General features: G+C 41.4%; 2 protein-coding genes across 12 annotated transcripts in view; one reads left to right on the forward strand and one right to left on the reverse strand.

Annotated features, from left to right (window-relative positions):
- Window positions 1–176: 176 nt before the first annotated feature.
- LOC307091231 (uncharacterized protein) lies at window positions 177–21,327 on the forward strand. 8 transcript variants are annotated; one of them, XR_013812720.1, is made up of 9 exons: window positions 177–383; window positions 689–770; window positions 2,485–2,624; window positions 3,062–3,242; window positions 3,358–3,485; window positions 3,591–3,677; window positions 15,504–16,579; window positions 17,097–17,201; window positions 18,423–21,327. XR_013812720.1 is itself a non-coding variant. In XM_079758165.1 (7 exons), the coding sequence occupies exons 1-7, from the start codon at window positions 369–371 to the stop codon at window positions 15,522–15,524; spliced, it is 654 nt and encodes a 217-aa protein (XP_079614291.1). In that variant the 5' UTR covers window positions 177–368; the 3' UTR covers window positions 15,525–21,327. The 8 variants fall into 8 exon arrangements, 3 of the variants coding, with proteins under 3 accessions (XP_079614291.1, XP_079614290.1, XP_079614292.1); XR_013812721.1 differs by lacking the exons at window positions 15,504–16,579; window positions 17,097–17,201; window positions 18,423–21,327 and adding exons at window positions 5,033–5,099; window positions 5,237–5,351; window positions 5,499–6,011; XR_013812717.1 differs by having other exon boundaries at window positions 15,504–19,191; window positions 19,761–21,327.
- Window positions 10,344–23,572, reverse strand: part of LOC307091229 (phosphatidylinositol-binding clathrin assembly protein) — a 56,609-nt gene continuing 43,380 nt past the window's right edge. For all 4 annotated transcript variants that reach the window (XM_079758160.1, XM_079758162.1, XM_079758161.1 and 1 more), the window contains 2 exons: window positions 13,964–14,080; window positions 10,344–13,796 (listed from right to left, as the gene is read on the reverse strand). In XM_079758160.1, coding sequence (XP_079614286.1) covers window positions 13,782–13,796; window positions 13,964–14,080 — 132 coding nt within the window. In that variant the 3' untranslated portion in view covers window positions 10,344–13,781. The remainder of the gene's footprint in view (window positions 13,797–13,963; window positions 14,081–23,572) is intronic.

Consider the following 23,572-nt stretch of genomic DNA (forward strand, 5'->3'; position numbering starts at 1 on the left):
ACTACAGCTTGTGTTCGGGGATACTCTTACGGGGTAATATTTCGGCGTCCATTCACTGGGTGTTGAGGAGCGTCATTGAACGCCACTCCCGGTGTTGGTGGCTGGGCGTGGCAACAAGGAACGCTTCACCTGGAGTCACATGACACCTGCTCCGTCTGAACTTCTGAAGAGGTGAAGTCGCCATTTCACGTCTCAAACTATGTTATTTGTACGGCTGTGAGTTACTTTCTGTCAGTGCTTTGATTTAAAATGTGTATATTTTAGCTTGGAACAACTTGCTAACTAGCTGCTAAAGTTAATTCTTGCCACAAACTTGTTGAACATGCTGAATATAGCTCGACGACTTCCCACATTTCAGTCAAAGGCACATGAAGGAAATTAAGGTAGTTATACTCATTAATTTTCTTTGTGTGTTTTACAAGTAAGTTAACGTTAGCTAACATTTTTTCTCGTTCCAACATGTTAACTGAACCTGCGCTGTATGCTTTAGATTACTCGGCAGCTACTGCGCGGCTAGGGGACTAGCCGCTAACGTTAGTTAAATGGACATGTGCTCACTAGCAAACATTATAGTAGGCTGTACATTCAACAACAGCTAATGTACCATAAAGACTATTATTAGCCCACTATTTTCTCACAGTAACAGTCCCGTTGCTTTTATTAATGGTAAAATGTGACTTTTTCCAAGATGTTGCTTAAGGTAAATCACGGAGGGACAGAGCAATGGGTGAAGGTGGAAGAAGGCAGCTTCTCCGAATTTATCAATTCAGGTGAGTGATGTGTTTTGTATGAAGTATTAACCAAATTATGATTGTTTATGCTATTCTGTAGAAGTCAGTTGTGACGAGCGAGTTTAGGTGTACTCTTCAGAGAGTCTTGACCGTGGTGTGTGTGTCTCCTTGCATATGATAGAATGACTGCGGTCACTAAAAAGAAAACTGGTCACTTTCTGTCCGAGCTAAAAAAATATATGTGAAAACAAATGTGTGAAGGATTATAAACCGGGTAAATGTTCTAGGAAACTGAATTAGCCGTGGGTTTTGTCAAGCGAGCTAAATTAATGCTAATCCCCGATAGCATGCTAAAGCCATAGCTGCAATTTATTTTCTCCACGTCATGAAGGTAAATTAGCATTTCATGGCGTTTTGATAATTAGTCTGTACCAGAGTCACTGTTTTAAATAATTGCTTTATAATTTCTGGGAGAATATGGTGAAATAATACAGTAACTGACTAGTTTTACTCTTTTTTTTTTACTTTTACTCTTTTAACTTGAACTAACTAGTCAGTTCAAGTTAAAAGAGTAAAAGAAGCAATGACATACGGTGATAAGAGTTACAAGACAAGTTTATAAAATGATTCAGTCTGGAGTAATATGATATGACTGAACTGTTATTTTCATGTTTATGCATTACTTGTGTTTATGGTAAAAGTAGGCCTAGTTACCTGTAGGCCCTGTAAAAGAAAAGTAAACCTTTTGGGGACACTTACCATGGACATTTATTATAACTTATTTATGAGGTGTATTGAAATTGACAGTATGTTATTGTTGGTATAGTATGTTGGTATTTAAGTATAAGGTAGGAGGCAGTAATGCAGAAGTAGCAGTCAGTATGTGACGTTGAAGTGTACACGCTACAGAGAGCTCTTGATCTGAACTATATTCATTTTGCGCTCGTTTTATAAATGACAAAAAATATAAAAGGCCATATGAAAACAAGCGCTTTTCAGTACGTACAAGTGTGAAATAAATGTCATATCGTGAATGTAAAACTAACTTCACCGTGGTGGTTATTCTTTAGTGCAGAAGAAGTTTCTCATACCAGAGGACACAGAGCTTAAAGTCACAGATGACCAGGGGATAGAGGTTGACGAGGAAGTCTTTCCTGAACTTGCAACCATGTGTGTTTCATCATCTCCACACTTTATGTTAAGTGATTTTAAATTTGGAGCTTGACTTGAAAGAAAGTGTTTGTTTGTCTGATATTCTGAGCTAGCGGATAACAACATTTGGTATTTTAACTCGTATCGGGTACATCATCGAAGACATTGGCTGAATGCTCAAACCTGACAGAATTTGTGACACTTGGAGTCACAAATGGTTGGAGGCATGGTTAGAGTAGTTGTTCATAATGAAATACAAAATGGACATTTGGTCTAATGGGACAAGTTGTGATGTGGGTAAACTAAACCTCTGCCACATTTTGCAAGTGTTGAAAGTGATTACAGCGTAGGACATTACAGCGTAGGAGATGCTGTGACAGGAGACTGTCACAGCATCCAGCACATATTAAACTAATGCTTTACAGGAGAGAATATGACTGTTGACAATATACAGTACACAAGTGTACTGTATATTGTAAATATGTTTTGTATTTAGTAGTTTGTAATTGTTGGTCCTCCATTGCTCTTATATGGTAGTTTTGAGTTGGTAGATTTCGTATTGTACGTGCCCTGTATTCTGATGTTGATTTGTGATCCTCAGATTTTACTGTACTGCAGCAAGCTGGGACTTCATCCTCAAGTCTAACAGATACCATGTCCATCTCAACCAGTCTAAGCAGTGACAGTGATGCTGGAAGTCAAATGATTCAACCTGTCATGAACAGCACCCACGAAAGAAATGTAATTATATAATTTACATACTTCTACACTTTTCTTTGTCTGTTGGCCTGACTTCTAAACCAAGTTTTTTAAAAAAAAACGTGTTTAACAATCTTCAGGAAAAACATTTTAATGGATGATCTGTAGATGATAGTTATGATAGTTCAGCAGATTCTTTGACATTCAGAGCAACACAGGCTTTCTTCAATGGCGTATCAAGACTATGCAGTGGCAGTCCAAAACCCCATTTACATCCCATAAAAGAGAGGTGCTAAAACATCAAGAACATTTGATTCCACGGGTGACCAGCAAACAAGAGATAAATGCATGGAGGCCATGTCTCTACTTCAGCACACCACTGACCATGACTTAGTCTTCCAGAAGATGAGAGAAACACTACGCTGTCGTAAACAGATGCTCGATGACCCACAGCAATTGACAGACATACTTTTTGTTAGATTTTGCAGGACTTCTCGTTGATGTTTGGAGCAGAGACTGCTTCCAGGTTCCTGGAACAATTGAACACCAGTTTTAAAGACAATGTCATCCAAGAGGCCAGGGCCCTCAAAGAGACACCTCTCCTGAAAAAACTGCTGACATCTGCCCTGAATGAAGGATCTGATACTGCTGACCAGGCAGGTAGGGGTAATAAGTTGTCAAAACAAATACCCACAGCTTGGGGATTAAAAGGTGCATGTCTGATATTTCCCCAAAGAGATTCTTAAGTAAATTGTGTTATTTATACTGTATGCAGAGTGGGACAGCGACATGCCTTCTCTTCTTGTCTTGATGCATCTTCTCACTCCACAACCAGCTGGAAGGAAGCGGCCCAAGAAGATCAGTGTCTCAGAAGCAACAGATCATCTGGTGAAATTTCACAAGGTTTGTGCAGTCAATTTTAATCCAATTCCAAATATTGTGCAATATCCATGTAACATCTTTTTTAAACAATTTACTTATCTCGAGATGCTTTTCTTTGTGTTTCAGTCCTTCCAAAGCCTGGAGGATCACCTCTTGACCATCGAAGGAAACCCCCAGCCATATCTTCTGGCCCCAGGCACTTCAAAACAACAGGTTTCAAGCTTCTACATAGTCTTGGGCAGAAAGCTTCTTCCGTGACAGTCATGTACATCCTTCGGTGCATTTGACAAACTATTCAAGTCCCACTTTGTTTTCGGTGTGAAATATGATGATGCGCTGTCAAGTCTGTACACATTTCTGCAGACTACCCTGTACAATATTGACATTGGAACAACCGATGAAACTCCAAGAGTAAAGGAGTTGAGAGCAAAGCTCTTGAACAAGCTGTAATTGGCTTAAACAGCAACAATGTTGAGATGTTTCATTTGTGCTTCATCCTTTGGTGTGGCTTTATTATTGATCAGGCACCTCAAACTAATTCATGGCATGTATCCTGGGAAGAATTTGAGACTCAAGTGTGGTCAAATGGGATGTTGCTTGCAATTTTCAAGTTATTCTGGATTTAGAAGACATCTAATTAATAGGGGTGTAACGATATATCGATACATTGGCGAACGATCCAAATGCATCGATGCAACGCTCAAACATCGATGCATATCGCTGTATTATACGCTTTTATTTTGACAATCTCCTTGCGCGGGTGTTTGTGACACTATTTCCGGCCAAGCCGCTCATGTGCGTTACTGGTTCACCTGTTAAACGAGGCAATCATGAGCGCAAAGAGCACATGTTTGAATGGGAGGGTGTCTAGTTTGGCTTCTAGCAGCAGCTCGGCTAATCCTACTTACGGCCAAGATGATGCCGAGGCTATTGTATCCCCTCTCGGATACAAGTCAGCGGTGTGGAAATATTTCGGATTTCTGAAAAAAGACTGGTCAACGGACAAAACGCATGCTATATGCAAAAAGTGCTGATCCAACATTAAATATTCGGGAAATACAACTAACCTGTCCGGGCACCTAAGAAGCATACAACACCAGCCCTGAGCAGTTTTTTCCCACAAAAACTAAACCACAACTCCAAAAGAGCGACTCATCACAGCTGCCATTTCACATTTCATTTGCAAAGACTGTGTTGTTTAGAACGCCGGCTTTCGTGAGCTACTTCATACTATGGAGCCAAAATATACATCCCATCCCGACAGTATTTCAGTGAAACTTGCAAACCGAAGCTATACAATCGAGCTAAAGACAACTTTAAACGTGAGTTGATGGAAGCAAAACGAGTCGCTCTGACTACAGATGGCTGGACGTCCTGTACAACAGAAGCATACGTAACCGTGACCAGCCACCATATTGACGCTGACTGGCAGATGAATTTTGTTCTTCAGACTCATGTTTTGAACGACTCACACATGGGTGCAAATCTTGCGGCAGTTTTGAGAGAGGCATGTGAAGAGTGGAATATTCTGCTTTGGATGCAAGATTTAAGACTCTGCCCTTTCTAAGTGAAGAGGAGAAAGAAGCGGCCTTCCAGAGCATCACATATGAGGCTTCAGAGCTGTGGGACCAGAAAGTAAGCTAATATTTTTTGTCTTTTATAGTTATGTTTTGATGATACACTTAAAAATATAAATATATTCATAAATCTTGCCTTTTCTTGTTAAAATGCTTTCCATTTAATTGTGTGTGTGTGATCATGATCATCTACAGGATGACACTTTGACAAATGTTGAGGAGAACATACCTCCTCCCTCATCTGCTGACCAAACTGATGATGAGCCTGACTTGGAGCCAACCCCTGAGACATCCCAGGCTCAAGAACGAGGTGTGTATTTTTCCTGCTTGTGGAAAGTGTTATAGACTTAGTGTATGAATGAGTTTATCCGTACTCAGCTAACTGATAAGTGTTTGAAGTGCAATAAAAATAGATTTTTTCTGAATTAATTTAGTCTTTTGTTCTGTGTCATTTTAGAATATTTTCCAGCTCCCAAAAAGTCGAAGGCATTTCAGGACCTCTTTGGCGATACGTTCGGCACTGCTGACCCAAGGCAAAAGACCTCCAGAGACCTAGTCCATGCAGAAGTTGCCAAGTATAAAGACACTGACCCGTTGCCCCTGGAAGGAAATTTGTTGGAGTGGTGGAAAACACATCAGACTGAGTTTCCCCTCCTGGCAAACCTTGCCAAAACCTACCTGTGCATTCCTGGTACAAGTGTACCTTCAGAACGTGTTTTCAGCACTGCTGGAGACATTGTCCATTTTTAAAGAAAAACCTCCCAAAGGACACTGGAGGAAATATTTGATTATTATATTATTGATTGTTTTGGTGAAATGGTTACTAATATATTTGTTCTGAAAGAAAAACATTTGTTCTGAAAGCTATTACAGGCTCTTAAGTTAAGCTTGTTTTGTTTTTTTTTGAAGAAAAACCTCCCAAAGGACAGTGGAGGACGTATTTGATTATATAATTTATTGTTATGGTGAAATGGTTACAAATACATTTGTTCTGAAAGCTATTATAGGCTCTTAAGTTAAGCTCTTAAATGTATGGTTTTTGTTTATCATCTGGAAGAGCAAAGCAATAAAATGTTTAAATTATAATTACGTTTTTTTTGTGAGTTGATGTGAATGTAACAGGTTGTGTTAAATGGGCATATGATATCGTCTCATATCGATCGCGGGCCACTGAATCGAATCGAAATCGTATTGCGGCAGACTTTTGATATCGGCAAATATCGTTTTGTTGTCCAATGAATCGATTTAATATCGTATCTTGATGAAACCAGAGATTTACACCCCTACTAATTAAGATTAGTAATTAATTCTGAATTTCTTTCAACGGTGTGATGATGTTTATCATGGGGCATTTTCACTGGGATGGTAGAGGTTTACTTTAAGCTCAATTTTACAATACATGCTCCTATTGATAACACGTGTGTGCCTCATGAAACTCCTTTTGACCATGACACGCAACAGCACAGATGATGCAAACATGTACTCAGAGTGACAAATGAGGATTTTTGTGATGGAAGCTACTTCAAAAGCCATCCTTTGTTTTCTATTAGTAAGTTTGCCCTCCAAATTCAATTATATTATGACGATTTTGAGTGTGCCAATCCTCTAGGTTCAAAAAAAGGAATACATAAAGTCGGCTGCCTTTACTCAATCCTACGAAATCTTCCCCCCACGGTGAATTCTGCCTTAATGAACATTCATCTTGTATCGTTTCATGCACAAGATGCTAAAAGATACGGAATCGTTGAAATCCTGCAACCCTTGTTAAAAGACTTAAAAATATTGGAGACTTCTGGGATTTCTGTTCCGTTTGCTGAGGTTTCCGTACGTGGCATTCTTGCACAAATTACTGGCGATAACTTAGGTATGCATAGCATTCTTGGGTTCGTGGAGTCATTCAGTGCAACACATTTCTGTAGATTTTGCGTAATTGATAAATCTTCAGCTCAGTCAGTTTTCTCAAGACGACCCACGTTTGACTTTAAGATCACCAGTTCTGAATGAGCAACATTATACTAGTTTGGTAAATGACCCAACATTAACCTCTTCATTTGGTATCAAGAGAATGAGCATACCTAATACATCAGGATATTTCAATGTTGCAGAAAATTATGCTGTTGACATTATGCATGATATCTTGGAAGGGGTTGGTCAATATGAGGTCAGATTGCTATTTGGATATTTGATCAAACATTTCATCTCTAAGGAAAGGTGCACTTTGCATTTACCATTTGAAGAGTTAATGCAATAAATAGGGATTTTATTTTTGTATATTTATTTCAGCGATTCTGGAGAATGCTTGTCTAAATCACTGAATCTCCTCACCATCAACTACCTGTCTGTATGTGTGTGTTTTTAGCACACACAGGAGGCTACAGACAGGTAGCGGATGGTGAGGAGATATTCACTGATCGACAACAAGCGTTCTCCAGAATCGCTGCCTCCACCTTAATTGGAACCTTGCATTCATAATGTGCCACCCCACATATAAACTCCCATTAAGGAGTTCACATTTAAATTAACTCAAGGTGAGAGTTGAATTTTACCCCACATGGGATTAGTGTTTTAACTCCCTAAAGAGTTCAGTTTTAACTCCTGAAAATGGTTAAAAGATCAACTCCCGGAAAAGAGTAATTTTAACCCTGGCCCAGAGTGTATTCGATGGTCTTACATATACACTTGGATTGAGTGGATTTTAACTCCATGTGAGTTTATTCCTTAGGCCCAAATTTGTTGTGTAATATTGGCCCTAAAGTCACTCCATATTTGCTTTGGCATTAAACCTTTCAGGACATATGGGTACACAGACCATGAGCTAATGGAAAATGCCTTTATTTCTTCCAAAAAAAACAAAACATAGACCACAAATAACAAACACACCGCTGAGAAATTAAAGCCCATGATTTATTAAAAACTATTGTCACTTAACTAACGTGTTGCTTTACTGTCCATGCTCGCTAGTACAATCCATTATATACTAATTTCCTGTTTTTTGTTTAACAAATGTGAGAGGGAGGATGAGACAGGGAGGGGAAGACAGAGGGAGGAGGAGACAGGAAATTAAATGTTTGGCGTCGTTTAGCATCGGGGTCACAGGTCAGTTGAGGTGTGCAGTATTATGGGGTGTAATGCCTTCAGAGCTCAGCGAAATGAGAGAAAATGACATTTTTGTAGTTAAATGCAGCACTACGGAAGGTGTGTGTGAGTTCTGTATGGGGAGACAGGAAACTGAGGCATTCATCACTGCATGTAGAAATAACTACAAGGTCAATCTCTCACCACAAAGGAGGACGAAGTTGAAACCTCGCTATTCACTCCCTGGTATCAATGAACTTCAGCAATACCGGCTGTATTATAGAACAATACCAGCAGAGGGCGCCAGGCAACGTGATTACGTGAGGCAAACAGCGCCATTGCTGTTTGGCTCAAGTAAAATAATGATGCTATCTTGAGGAAAAAGATTATTAAACTAAAAAAAAAAACACCTTGCCTTTTCCAAACAGGAATTTTTGTGTTTCTCATTAACCGAAAATAAAATTAATAGTCGGGACCAGACAAATGGAGGAGAACAGGAAGTGGGAATTAATTCTTCATCATCACATTCAAATCATGCGTGTCCAGAACAAGAATACAACAGCGAAGGGCTAGCGTTAGCATGCACACGCTAGCCCCTCCCAGAGGAACCAGGCTGGTTGTAACAGCAGTTCCTCAAGCTGCAAGTTCTCCTTGAAGGTTCTGCTCTCGTACGTTCTCCTCCAGAGCATGACGTCACTAGCGAGGTAGGAACGGGCGGTCCGCCTGTCTGTCTGGACATGAGTCCACTGAGGGGTGGCCGGGTTGCAGAAGTGCCATTGGGCAAAGCCAGGGCCGTAGCACCAAATTCTGGGCCCTGTATACAAGAGGTACTGATGGCCCCCCCCCCGAATCCCCCCTACCAGCCCCCTCCGCAGAATCGTTGAGGGGGGGGACGTGGCTTAGTGGCAATTGGCCGCTGAGCGCAGTGTGCGGCTCCTACCACTAGGGGATGGTAGAAAATTTGAAAGAAATAAATTTCATTCCCATGGGCCTCTCTCTGACTTGGGCCCCCCCAAGCCTGTCCACCCGCAGTCCGTCGGCGCTGGGCAAAGCAGAAACAATTGATCACATCTCCTGATGTGATCCAGGGGGTTCACCCCCCCGTAAATAAATGTTCATATTTGAGGAAGAGGGTGGGTGGCAGTATCCTAATTGTTATTAAGTTAGAAAAATAAAGTAAATAAAGGTTGCTAGTTCGAATTCAGGATAAATGACTTGAATAAAGGGCTTCGGAGCCAAACACTCCCTGCAGTCTCGGCTAGTAGCTACTGGGATTGACTACAGTGGTCTGTAGTCCTGTTGTGTTTCAATCGCACTGAGCTCAGCTGACTCCCTTTGTTAGCTGTACATCACGCTATCGATCGTGAATAAGGACAGTAGGGCCTTCACACCAAAGAGCCACCAAGCACACAGACGCAGAACCGCTGATCTTACAAATAGAGCAGGCCATCATGCAGAGTATAAAAACGTAAAGAGAAACAAAACACCAAATGTAAATAAATTGGAGAGGTAGAGAACAAAGGGCCCAAACCACTTATCAAAGAAATGAAACGCAATAGGTGACTTCAGGTAGGTTAGAGATGGTTATGGTTGAGTTACGCCGACATGCCAGATGAGAAGTGTTGTTTCTGTACAGTTACTGTACAATCCTGATGGGAGGACAGCCAGCTAGCTTAGTCGCAGAGCTGCCTCGACACGTTAAGATCCATATCCCGCTTTCAGCAGCCGTGAGCAATCCCTTTGACCATCCCCCTGCGGTGGTTTCAGGGACATCCAAAAAACCAAACGCTTGCAGTTAGCTAAGTTACCTCCAATATCCAGACATTAAGATAAGTTATTTAAGGCTCATTTGTAGCGTGACCCGTGGCTACAATGACCAGGAACCTTCATGTGGTTATAAATATCACAAAGTCTACATGGAGATTGAATTAGTTCCATATGATGGAAGAACTTTGAACCCCGTCAAACCCTGTAGGTGCGTACTTCAGGGACATTTGGGGAACTTATTTTAAGGTCCCAAGTGGGTTTAGTTAAGGGTTACCTGTGAAATTTTTAATCTAAAAACAATCATAAATGTCATTATCTCCAGCCCTAAGAAACTTCCTGTTCCTCCATACTTCCAACCTGGTTCCTGGAACCTTCTAGTACTAGATCTTTGATTACTGCAATGACTTGTAATCGATAAAACGGCAGTGGTATCATTGATTTAATGAAAACAAGGCAGCCGCAAAGCTCCAAACTTTTATTTTTAATCTTACCAACATTTTCCAAATCCATTTGGAAAAGATAGAAAATGAAAGAAAATATTGACATGACTGGGTTCATTTTAACAAAAAGGACCTACACGTTAGAGGCGCTGTTCCCTTCTTTGTTCTAATTTGATCGACATTCTGAAATCGTTGAGCTGGACATCGGCAGAGTTGACTTCCCTTCCCAGAACCACTGTGGGGGGGGGGGGGGGGGGGGCGGGACGCTAAACAGGCAAGGTAGAAAGAGATAGAAAAGCTAGCTATCAACACTCACACCAGAAAAAGAAAGCGAGAGTTGGGGAGATACAGCGCTAAAGTTGTTCAGAAGCACGTTTTTCTTGTGACATTGCGAGACTACACAGCTAGCATTATTGTAAAATAGCGAGGACCACACAAGCTAGACGCACATGAATCGGCTACATGTATCACGAGGGCTTCGTGGGGGGAAACCACTACCAAGTTCTAGAGAGGAAAACACGGGACGACCACAGCAAGCGTCTAAGAGCACAAAATACTCGACAACGATGAAAGAAGACCAGAAGAATCGCGAACTATTAACGGTATTCTTTACAAAGCTTTCCGTCCTCAAGTCGGAGAGGATAAAAGCCAGCTTAACATATTCTAGAAAGACAACTAGCAACAAGAGACAAAAGCGCCGCTCCGGTTAGAAATGTACACAGGAGCTGTAACGTCACTAATATTCTGCAATGGCACTACAAGATGACCAGGGGATAAAAAGGGTAGATCACTCTTGCATGTTCCTCAAGGTTTCTTCTCTTTCCTGATGGGTTGTCACGCTTCCTTCCTGTTTCAAGGCTGATGGAGGTCATGTTTTCTTTCTGAATGTGGGCTGAGATTTTGGCAAAGCCATGTTAAAGGTTCTCAATAGATAGGATCATATGGTTGGTTTGATCTGTTATCTCCCAACCAACTTCCCAATGTCTTCTGACTAGCTGTAGCGATGCCTACAGCCAGTCAGAGGACATTGGAGATCCGGTCCAAACCCTAACTGGGCCTTAGTGATATGTAAACCTTACTGTTAGTCACTTTGTATAAAATAAGAGTTCCTATGAAGTCCCCCCCTTCCATCACATGATCAGACACTCTTCTCTGAGCGCACTGGCTACAATTGTCATGTCTAACCATCTGAAAATGATCCACCAATAAGCAGATGTTCACTAAAGGTAGAACATACAGGCCAGGAACTGGGGATTCATACCGACCAAAACCAAAAATTGATAAGTTAAATCCACTTCCCTTCATTCTAATTAGCCCAGCACTCCATCTTATTTCCACTGACGACTTCAAATTATCTCCAACGGAAAACCTGAAATCATACCCCAACGTTTAAATACCTTTACCATGACAACCCCCTCGCCCTCCAAAAATATAGAAAAGGTAAAAATCGTACATCTATGCTGTAGTCAGGGGTTCTTTGCCGAATAGCTCAGTGCAAAAGTTCTGCATGTTATTTTGCGACAACCACAACAGACATCTCCCAACTAATCACTGCATCCAAACTCACCGGCTCACATTTAAGGTCAGCCACCGACAGATACCACCCGACCAATGGGCCGACCCGACAGATCCCAATGTGTTACTGCATACGCACATCAAAACGTACACCGGCTGTAAGATGGACACATACATTTACAGGTGGCAGCCTGACATCGGTTGCATTTGGTTTAGGAACGACCACGGTGGATATCTGCGTTTACACTAACACACGTTTTTTAACACTTTGACATCAGAGCGTTGGTGAGCAACAGATTTGACGGAGGATCCATTTTGGATCTTGCTCGACCGACACACGGACAGTGACAGTTTTCTTTTTTGGTCCGCTGCTAAATCACGCAATTAAAAAACCGAAAAGCAAACAAACAAATACTTGCGTACAATTCAGTGCAATATAATGCAAACACATCCGATATGATTCATTAACATTCATATTACTCTATTCCTCTGCGGCAGTTTAGATCCGCGCTTGGGTCGAATGCACGTGGTTTCTCCGATAAGTTGATTCAGGTGGGAACAAGGAAAAAGTCAATAGCGCCTTCTGGGAACTTACTTTGAAAAGCCTCAATGCCCCGTTCCTTGTGGACACTACGCTCTTGCTTTGAAAAGGCTCAACGTTTCGTTCCTTGAGGACACTACTCTCTTGCTTTGAAAAGGCTCCATGTCTCGTTCCATAAGGACACTACGCTCTTGCTTTGATGAATCAATCAATGTTTAGACATACAATCTTGCATCTAGCTCTGTGTGGTTAGGTAGTGGCTGTGAGTCACAGCAGGTTATCAGGTGTATCCAGACATTAGCCGGTTGCATGTTGGCAGACGCACACGAGAAGTTGGCATAGGTAGAATCCCAGCAGGATATCGAAGCACCAAAATCACTTTCAAAATAAAAGTAATGAACGGACTCTGGCAAGGACCCTGTCAGAATATTATATCATGGTTAGTCCAGGTCCTTATGTTGAAATATACATCGACACATCTATATATAGATATAGACATATTGATATATGTATATGTACTGTATGTATGTATGACTTTACAAAAAAATGACATGAGTTACAATGAGTCAAAGAAAAAAATAAAAAGTAACAATTTCTGATACATTTCCCAATAGATCGAAGCAAGATAATTTTTTTACATGACATCTCAGAGCGAGCCGAGTCAAAAACACAAAGATAATTAGCATCATCGGACCTGAACACGCAGGAGAAACTAACTACACTAACTGTCTCTAGGGCCGGGTTGTGATTGGCCAGTGGTGCCACGCCGACAGCCAATGAGATGAAGGGATGGAAGGGGGATGAAGACAGGGCTAAACGTCACAAAGATCTGTCTTTCTGAAACAACAGTGGTGTACACACACATATACACACACACACACACACACACACACTTACACATCTTACAAACACACTCTTGTCCTCGTCATTCCTCCTGCCATTTCAGGCCTATGGGATCCCAGAGAGGACAAAATAGCACCATTTTGAAATTAGGTTAATCAACTAGGCTCCATCTGCACTATCTGGTATTACCAGCAGAGGGCAGCAATACACACACACTCTCTCTCATGATATATATTATATGTAAGTCTTTCTCTCAAGCCCAAGTGCCCTCTTATACTATGACACCACATTCATTCAATAACCGTTTATACATCTCTACTCTAACACAGGAAAATAAGACACACAGGCATGCACAAACACACACACGTTGTTTCAGACAACACCCTGTTAAATCCATGAACTTTAGCCCCCGTTTCATCCCTCCATCCTCCTTGTTTGTCGTCCTCCTTCCCAGTGTCACTCCTCATTCTGCCCTATTCAGTCCGCTCTCTCGCTCGCCCTCTCTGTCTCGCTCCTTTTCTCCTGTTTGTTGTTTTTTTGGCACGTTGCTTTGCATGGTCTACATGAACTGCATCTAGAGAGAGACAGAAAGAGAGAGCGGGAGAGAGAGAAGGATGGGGAGAGAGAGAGAGCGAGAGAGATCAACAGGGTTACTCTGACAACCACCTGTCAAACCCTGTGTATGTGTGTGAGTGGGTACATTTGTATTTCTGAGTGAGTGAGTGTGTGTGTGTGTTTTACCTGGGCTCCAGGTATGGGGGCGAAGGGGTTGGTGGGTCTGAGGACCGGCTGGTTGTACATGATTTGCTGAGGGGCCATGACTGAGACTCCACCCATCTGGGCCATCTGGGGCGGGACCTTGGAGGGGGGGGGGACAGAATTAAGATGCAATAAAAGTGTGTGTGTGTGTGTTTGTATTCCTATACTTATGGGGACATTGATCTGTTCACACAGTCACGCCGTGGGGACCTCTGACAGAATGGGAACCAAAATTAGGTCCCCATAAGGGAAAGTGTTTTGAATGAATGCAGGAGTCAATCTGAAGGTGCCTGTGTGATTTTTAGCTTTGGCCCATAATTCACCATTTTCTGTCGGGACACACACACAGATTTCTCACTATCGCCCCCTACGGATCCCAAGTTGGTATTGCACTTAGTAGTTCACACACACACCCTTCCTGGTCCCCATAAAGTATGTATTAAAATACTAAGAACTTCTTTCAGTGTTAATCAACAAATACGCTTTTGGAAACATTTATTTACAATAGATGCCAACTACAGTTTTAAGAACTTGTGCAGAGAAGAGACAAGTTATATATCGCCATAGGCAGATTACTTTGGCATGTTCTAATTGTGTGCTTGTGTGCACGAAGTAAGTTAGATATCAACGAGTTCTCAATTGAACACAAGTTCACGTGTACATTGCATGTTTTAAAGCGTATTAAGAAAAAGTAATGCATAATCAGCCTGCGCCAGGGGTTAGGAGTAACCCACAGCCACGTAAACTGGCGCTGTATATTGATAAGCCACTGCAACGGGACAGTGCAAAGTTGTCAGAAACAGATTTTATGCAGTGTATTGTGGCAGAGGCTAGATTAAAATATCAGGTTTTCAAGTACTAGGTGCTGTGTGGTTTCTTTCATTTAGATGTACTGTATTGACATTGTAGTTTAAAATATGTTTGCCTACCCTGGCGAACGTGTCTAACTCTGCCTATGAATATCGCACGCATGTTTACAATACAAACAATGGTTATGACACGAAATACTGTAAAATAAATAGTCTTCTACATATATCAGGGATATTTGTGTTTGCGACGAATATGTTGTACATCACAAGTGGATTCATCTCGGCCGCAATAGATAGAGCACAATGCCAGCAGAATGATGCTTTAAACATGGCGCTACAGTATACAGTAGAATAAACCAAGACCGATTTTAAAGGTCACAGTGAAATCTGACAGCATAAATATAAAGTTTACCAAAATAACTGTATTTTGTATGTATTTATTCTGTATTCAATAAGCTACATTAATCTTCCTGTCATTTCTACTATAATGATTGACCAGTGTCCCAAAGAGAGGTTATGCTTACACGCATGTCGGTAATTGATGCCAATACCCAAGCGTTATACTGTATTTAAGAAACATGATTACAATTGCAAAACTTCTTAGGAAGCCAATTTATGTGTTATTGTCACTCTTTATCTGTTGTGACAGGCTGACAATTGTATGTTTTACTTTTCTTGTTTTAATTAAAGATGTCTTTCTTTCTTTTTTGCAGGGCGTGGGGTGTTTGCCATAGGTTCATTCTCCAAAGGAGATTTTATAGTGGAATACAGGGGAGATTTGCTAAGCGATGGTGGAGCTCAAAAGAGAAGAAGAATTAATAACCCTGCATGTTCTGGATTTTTGGTCGTCTTCAAGTGGGGAGGCAAAACATGGTGGTAAGATTTTAAATTGCACCTTAACTATACTACCTTATACTGAAGTTGTTTTGCTTACTCAAAACTAATCCAATAATTACTAATCCGCCGCTGCCATAGCCTGCTACCAACTACAGGAAAGTATAACCTATGCTGCTGCTGAGACACAAGTCCCTGAAAATGCAATGCAATGGTAGTTTTATTTCTAATATTAATCTTTCAACACCGCCATTTATATATGTGTGTAAGGGATAATGTATAGAACGCTGGTCATTATCGGGAAAAGGGCGTACCGGACACCGATGCGAAAGCGGAGATGTCCTGCTTCGCCATGAAGGGGCTTATTTTTGATAATGTCCGGCGACGTTCTATACATTATCACGCTTATTACACGGCTAATTGTCAAAATGAAAAAATAACTTCACACTGTGTGTCTTTGTACAATTTATTTGTAACCATTGTTGCATACGTTCCACTGAACAGCGCAGCTCAGGCGATATCTAGTCATTATATATCTATGGAAGTGTTCTGCCTGTCGTCCCCTGCATTTGGGTCAACCTTCCGGAATCCATTGTGACGTTAACTTATAGGCTTACTCAATCAATATCTGTCATGTAAAACTGTGATCTTGCATGCTAGTAAATTGTGTTTTAATGAAAAGAAATCTCTGTAGAGTTCCTGGTGGAGACTAAAAGAAGTGAGAGAGGCTGTCTGGGGCATGAAAAGTAATATTTTTTCCATTTTTATTTGTGGTTTTAAAGCATTGACGCCTCGAGAGAAGATGGTTCTTTCGGCCGCCTGGTGAACGATGACCACAGACATCCCAATTGCAGGATGAAGAGAATAGACATTGCATGAAGCACACACCAAAGACAAAGATGGTGACGAAATAGCATATAATTATGGAGGAGAGGACTGCCCATGGCGGAAGCAGGTACGTGACACAACTAGTGTTTAGGTATATACAATTCAAGAATGTCTTGGAATAACTTTATGATTGATGGTATCTTTGTTTGAAACTATATGAATCAATTTCAATAAATGATCATTTTTTCTATTGAATATTATAACATTGGATATTCAGGAGGCATCTGAATCAGGGCCAAATGTCACTGTAGTCATTGATCTTACAAATCTTACACATCTTGTATGGTTTTGTTGTTTGTTGTTAAGTATCTGATAACCGAGAACGTACAGGTGTGTGAAATGTCCCCACTCAACACGGTTAATTCAAGATGTGTGAAATGTCCCCACTAGGCATAGTCTATGTGACAGCAGACAGGTTGACAAAGCAGGACAAAATATGACCGTAGAATTCTTTCTCGCTAGTCTGGTGTGTGGGCATGTATTTGACCCAAGAGACATGTCCTTTAGAAAATGTAATAAAATAATAAAATATTATGCAGTGTTAACATGAAATTGACTGATTTACTTTTTGAATCAAATTGCAGATGACTACATGTGAACCGGACACGCCCTGTGTGAGGTCCCAGCCTGTGCTCATGTCAGAGCCACAGTGGGATGAAGCTGCCAGTTCAGAGGACACTGGTCAACAGGTAATTCATGTCCATCACTTAATATTTACCTCTAGTGTCTTCTAGTCACCTTTGACATCTGCAGTTGTTTTCCTTAAGCAGGTTAATGAAGAGAATATGATAATTATGAGGGAATCTATTATGCATCAGGTCTGCCAAACAGTTTTCTGTAATGCTTGTATAAGGCTAATGATTAAAGGATATTTAGGACACATCTAAAACGTGTAGGGCTGTCCCCTGAAAGTCGATGATTCGAATCATCAGTCAGGAAACCCCGCCGTCTTCCTTTATTTTATTATTGTGTGCATTAATAGCTCTAATGATAATAATAAAGAGAAGCTTTATTTAGACACCGTCCATGTCACTGTGGCGATTGATTCATTGTAACTTTGTTTGACAGAATCTCGCAGAGGGAAGCGGCTGTCTCCCCTTACATTATTGCTACATTTTCTCTAGCAGCGCAGTCAGTGTGGCGACACAACGCTGTGTATTCTTTGGGGCTCAATGAATGCAATCATATCGTGAACACGGGGCTCATATAGTGGATTATCCACTAGCCTTTACATGAGCCCCGTGTTCATTATCAGACCGCATTATGGGCAGAAGCCTAATTAAAACCCGACAGGAATAAGTTGGCTACAATTCCGACGAATTTGATTGACAGAAAACTGTTCAGGTGAGAACGTAATGAGCACAACGCGCAAGCATATATAAAAGGCCTATAGCCTACCAAAACAGAGTGTTAATAGAAAGAAAACTCATTTTTTTAAACATCCAAAAGACCTGCCCCGCACGGCTGCCGAATAGTCGAATCTCTGGACTGAAAAGGCAGATCTGATTCGACTCAGAAAATTCTGAGTCGGGGACAGCCCTAAAACAGTGATGAGTAATTTTCCCAGGGCCAAATGTCACTGTAGACTGGGACATTCACGACGTCCCCACAATGCACCTTTTATGTTTTTTTTTTCAGTGAAATGTTACGTTAAGTATCTGATAACCGACAACGTACAGGTGTGTGAAATGTCCCCACTCAGCAGAGTTTATTCAAGATGTGTGTAATGTCCCCACTAGGCATAGTCTATTTGACAAAGTAGGACAAAATATGACGGTAGAATTCCTTCTCACTAGTCTGGTGTGTGGGCATGTATTTGACCCAAGAGACATATCCTCTAGAAAATGTATTAAAATAATATGCAGTGTTTACATGAAATCGACTGATTCACTCTTTGTATCAAATTGCAGATGCCTACATGTGAACCGGACACGCCCTGTTTGAGGTCCCAGCCTGTGCTCATGTCAGAGCCAAAGTGGGATGAAGCTGCCAGTTCAGAGGACACTGGTCAAACAGGTAATTCATGTCCATCACTAAATATATACCTCTAGTGTTTTCTAGTCACCTTTGACGTCTGCAGTTGTTTTCCTTAGCAGGTAAATGAAGAGAATATGATAATTATGAGGAAATCTATTATGCATCAGTTCTGCCAAACAGTTTTCTGTAATGCTTGTATAAGGCTAATGATTAAGGGATATTTAGGACACATCTGAACCTTGATAAGTCATTTTCCAGGGCCAAATGTCACTGTAGACTGGGACATTCACGACGTCCCCACAATGCACCTTTTATGTTTTTTTTTCAGTGAAATGTTATGTTAAGTATCTGATAACCGAGAACGTACAGGTGTGTGAAATGTCCCCACCCAGCAGGGTTTATTCAAGATGTGTGAAATGTCCCCACTAGGCATAGTCTATTTGACAGCAGACAGAGGTTGACAAAGTAGGATGGTAGAATTCCTTCTCACTAGTCTGGTGTGTGGGCACGTATTTGACCCAAGAGACATGTCCTCTAGAAAATGTATTAAAATAATAAAATGTTATGCAGTGTTTACATGAAATCGACTGATTTACTCTTTGTATCAAATTGCAGATGACTACATGTGAACCGGACACGCCCTGTGTGAGGTCCCAGCCAAAGTGGGATGAAGCTGCCAGTTCAGAGGACACTGGTTGACAGGTAATTCATGTCCATCACTTAATATTTACCTCTAGTGTTTTCTAGTCACCTTTGACGTCTGCAGTTGTTTTCCTTGAGCAGGTTAATGAAGGGAATCTATTATGCATCAGGTCTGCCAAACAGTTTTCTGTAATGCTTGTATAAGGCTAATGATTAAGGGATATTTAGGACACATCTGAACCTTGATAAGTCATTTTCCCAGGGCCAAATGTCACTGTAGACTGGGACATTCACGACATCCCCACAGTGCACCTTTTATGTTTATTTTTCAGTTAAATGTTACGTTAAGTATCTGATAACCGAGAACGTACAGGTGTGTGAAATGTCCCCACTCAGCAGGGTTTATTCGAGATGTGTGAAATGTCCCCACTAGGCATAGTCTATTTGACAGCAGAATGTGGTTGACAAAGTAGGACAAAATATGACGGTAGAATTCCTTCTCACTAGTCTGGTGTGTGGGCATGTATTTGACCCAAGAGACATGTCCTCCAGAAAATGTATTAAAATAATAAAATGTTATGCAGTGTTTACATGAAATTGACTGATTTACTCTTTGTATCAAATTGCAGATGACTACATGTGAACCGGACACGCCCTGTGTGACGTCCCAGCCTGTGCTCATGTCAGAGCCAAAGTGGGATGAAGCTGCCAGTTCAGAGGACACTGGTCAACAGGTAATTCATGTCCATCACTTAATATTTACCTCTAGTGTTTTCTAGTCACCTTTGACGTCTGCAGTTGTTTTCCTTAAGCAGGTTAATGAAGAGAATCTATTATGCATCAGGTCTGCCAAACAGTTTTCTGTAATGCTTGTATGAGGCTAATGATTAAGGGATATTTAGGACACATCTAAACCGTGATGACTAATTTTCCCGGGGCAAAATGTCACTGTAGACTGGGACGTTCACGACGTCCCCACAATGCACCTTTTATGTTTATTTTTCAGTGAAATGTTACGTTAAGTATCTGATAACCGAGAACGTACAGGTGTGTGAAATGTCCCCACTCAGCAGGGTTTATTCGAGATGTGTGAAATGTCCCCACTAGGCATAGTCTATTTGACAGCAGAATGTGGTTGACAAAGTAGGACAAAATATGACGGTAGAATTCCTTCTCACTAGTCTGGTGTGTGGGCATGTATTTGACCCAAGAGACATGTCCTCCAGAAAATGTATTAAAATAATAAAATGTTATGCAGTGTTTACATGAAATTGACTGATTTACTCTTTGTATCAAATTGCAGATGACTACATGTGAACCGGACACGCCCTGTGTGACGTCCCAGCCTGTGCTCATGTCAGAGCCAAAGTGGGATGAAGCTGCCAGTTCAGAGGACACTGGTCAACAGGTAATTCATGTCCATCACTTAATATTTACCTCTAGTGTTTTCTAGTCACCTTTGACGTCTGCAGTTGTTTTCCTTAAGCAGGTTAATGAAGAGAATCTATTATGCATCAGGTCTGCCAAACAGTTTTCTGTAATGCTTGTATGAGGCTAATGATTAAGGGATATTTAGGACACATCTAAACCGTGATGACTAATTTTCCCGGGGCAAAATGTCACTGTAGACTGGGACGTTCACGACGTCCCCACAATGCACCTTTTATGTTTATTTTTCAGTGAAATGTTACGTTAAGTATCTGATAACCGAGAACGTACAGGTGTGTGAAATGTCCCCACTCAGCACGGTTTATTCGAGATGTGTGAAATGTCCCCACTAGGCATAGTCTATTTGACAGCAGAATGTGGTTGACAAAGCATAACGGTAGAATTCCTTCTCACTAGTCTGGTGTGTGGGCATGTATTTGACCCAAGAGACATGTCCTCAATAAAATGTTATGCAGTGTTTACATGAAATCGACTGATTTACTCTTTGTATCAAATTGAAGATGACTACATGTGAACCGGACACGCTCATGTCAGAGCCAAAGTGGGATAAAGCTGGCAGTTCAGAGGACTCTGGTCAACAGGTAATTCCTGTCCATCACTTAATATTTACCTCTAGTGTTTTCTATTATACGGCTGGATCAACATTATAGAAATGTTAAATAAGCTGTTGTCATAATGTCCCTAATTTACTGGGATTAACATACTAAATTTAAAAAAAACATGTTTTTTAGATGAAAGACGAATGTCTGGAAGATTCTGATCCGTACGATAGTACATCAGCCAGTGATGAAGACTATATTCCAGAATCCACCGCAGAAGAGGACAGTGATGCTAGCCTTCCTCTTAAACAAAGAGCAGGCAAGTCTCTTGATTATTTACTAAGTGACTGGTCCCATTGAAAAAGTGTGTAGTTCAAAGCGTCACGCTTTGAACTACACACTTTTTCCATCTAGTGTCGACTGGGTTTTTGGATTGTCGGTGCCGTTGAAGTAGTAAACGATTATTAATGCTACTTCAACGGCACCGACAATCCAAAAACCCAGTCGACACTAGATGGAAAAAGTGTCGTTCGCTGCGTCACGCTTTGAACGACACTTTTTCCATCTAGTGTCGACTTGGTTCAAAGCGTGACACAGCGAACTACACACTTTTTCCATCTAGTGTCGACTGGGTTCAAAGCGTCACGCTTTGAACTGGATGGAAAAAGTGTGTAGTAGCGAACTACACACTTTTTCCATCTAGTGTCGACTGGGTTCAAAGCGTGACGCTTTGAACCCAGTCGACACTGGATGAAAAAAGTGTGTAGTTCGCTGTGTCACGCTTTGAACGACACTTTTTCCATCTAGTGTCGACTGGGTTCAAAGCGTGACACAGCGAACTACACACTTTTTCCATCTAGTGTCGACTGGGTTCAAAGCGTCACGCTTTGAACTGGATGGAAAAAGTGTGTAGTAGCGAACTACACACTTTTTCCATCTAGTGTCGACTGGGTTCAAAGCGGGACGCAGCGAACTACACACTTTTTCCATCTAGTGTCGACTGGGTTCAAAGCGTGACGCTTTGAACCCAGTCGACACTGGATGAAAAAAGTGTGTAGTTCGCTGTGTCACGCTTTGAACTACACTTTTTCCATCTAGTGTCGACTGGGTTCAAAGCGTGACGCTTTGAACTACACACTTTTTCCATCTAGTGTCGACTGGGTTTTTGGATTGTCGGTGCCGTTGAAGTAGTAAACGATTATTAATGCTACTTCAACGGCACCGACAATCCAAAAACCCAGTCGACACTAGATGGAAAAAGTGTCGTTCGCTGCGTCACGCTTTCAACGACACTTTTTCCATCTAGTGTCGACTGGGTTCAAAGCGTCACGCTTTGAACTGGATGGAAAAAGTGTGTAGTTCAAAGCGTGACGCAGCGAACTACACACTTTTTCCATCTAGTGTCGACTGGGTTCAAAGCGTGACGCTTTGAACCCAGTCGACACTGGATGAAAAAAGTGTATAGTTCGCTGTGTCACGCTTTGAACTACACTTTTTCCATCTAGTGTCGACTGGGTTCAAAGCGTGACGCAGCGAACTACACACTTTTTCCATCTAGTGTCGACTGGGTTCAAAGCGTGACGCTTTGAACCCAGTCGACACTGGATGAAAAAAGTGTGTAGTTCGCTGTGTCACACTTTTTCCATCTAGTGTCGACTGGGTTCAAAGTGTCACGCTTTGATCCCCCACCGACAATCCAAAAACCCAGCGACTGGGTTTTTGTATTGTCGGTGCCGTTGAAGTAGCATTAACCGATTATTAATGCTACTTCACCGGCACCGACAATCCAAAAACCCAGTCGACACTAGATGGAAAAAGTGTGTAGTTCAAAGCGTGACACAGCTTTAACTTCTTCACCACCTACAGAGTATTCTGTATCTTGATGCCTCTTCCTGGCCCCCAAGGACACACCAGCAGGTTCTGACATGTATTAACGGCACTCTTGATGGCTTGAGTCTGTGCATGATTAACTGTGTCTATGCTATGTGCTGGTATACTTTTAAAAATAAAGCATCTAATTCTCCATCCGTCTCTGGTGCTATTTACTGTGGACCTACACCTGTTTGGGAGATCCCTCCCATGTGTGAGGGTGGCAAAGAGGAAAATTTGCAGAGGGCATGGCCGCCCCTGGTACCAGGGGCTCTCAGACTTAAGAGGTTAAAACACCTTTTTCCCTCGGGCTATACTATTTTCATTGTGTTATTCAAATGTAGGTCCCCATTAGTCACCAAATAATCTGTGTGAAATATTCTAATTTATGTAAATGATAAAGCATTTATCATTTACATAAATACCTGAAAGCCCCCATAAAGCCTGTTTACACCATCATTTCAGAGTTTTGAAGGCATGTACAGTTTAACTAAGCTATGGCAAGTTTACTGAATTTTTTTCAGCTCTCTAAAACCTCTAGAAAGGGTGGTTCTCACAAGTGATGGTCGTCCTCATGATTTATG

This window comes from Pollachius pollachius (genome assembly GCF_949987615.1).
Source record: "Pollachius pollachius genome assembly, chromosome: 20".
Lineage (NCBI taxonomy): Eukaryota > Metazoa > Chordata > Actinopteri > Gadiformes > Gadidae > Pollachius > Pollachius pollachius.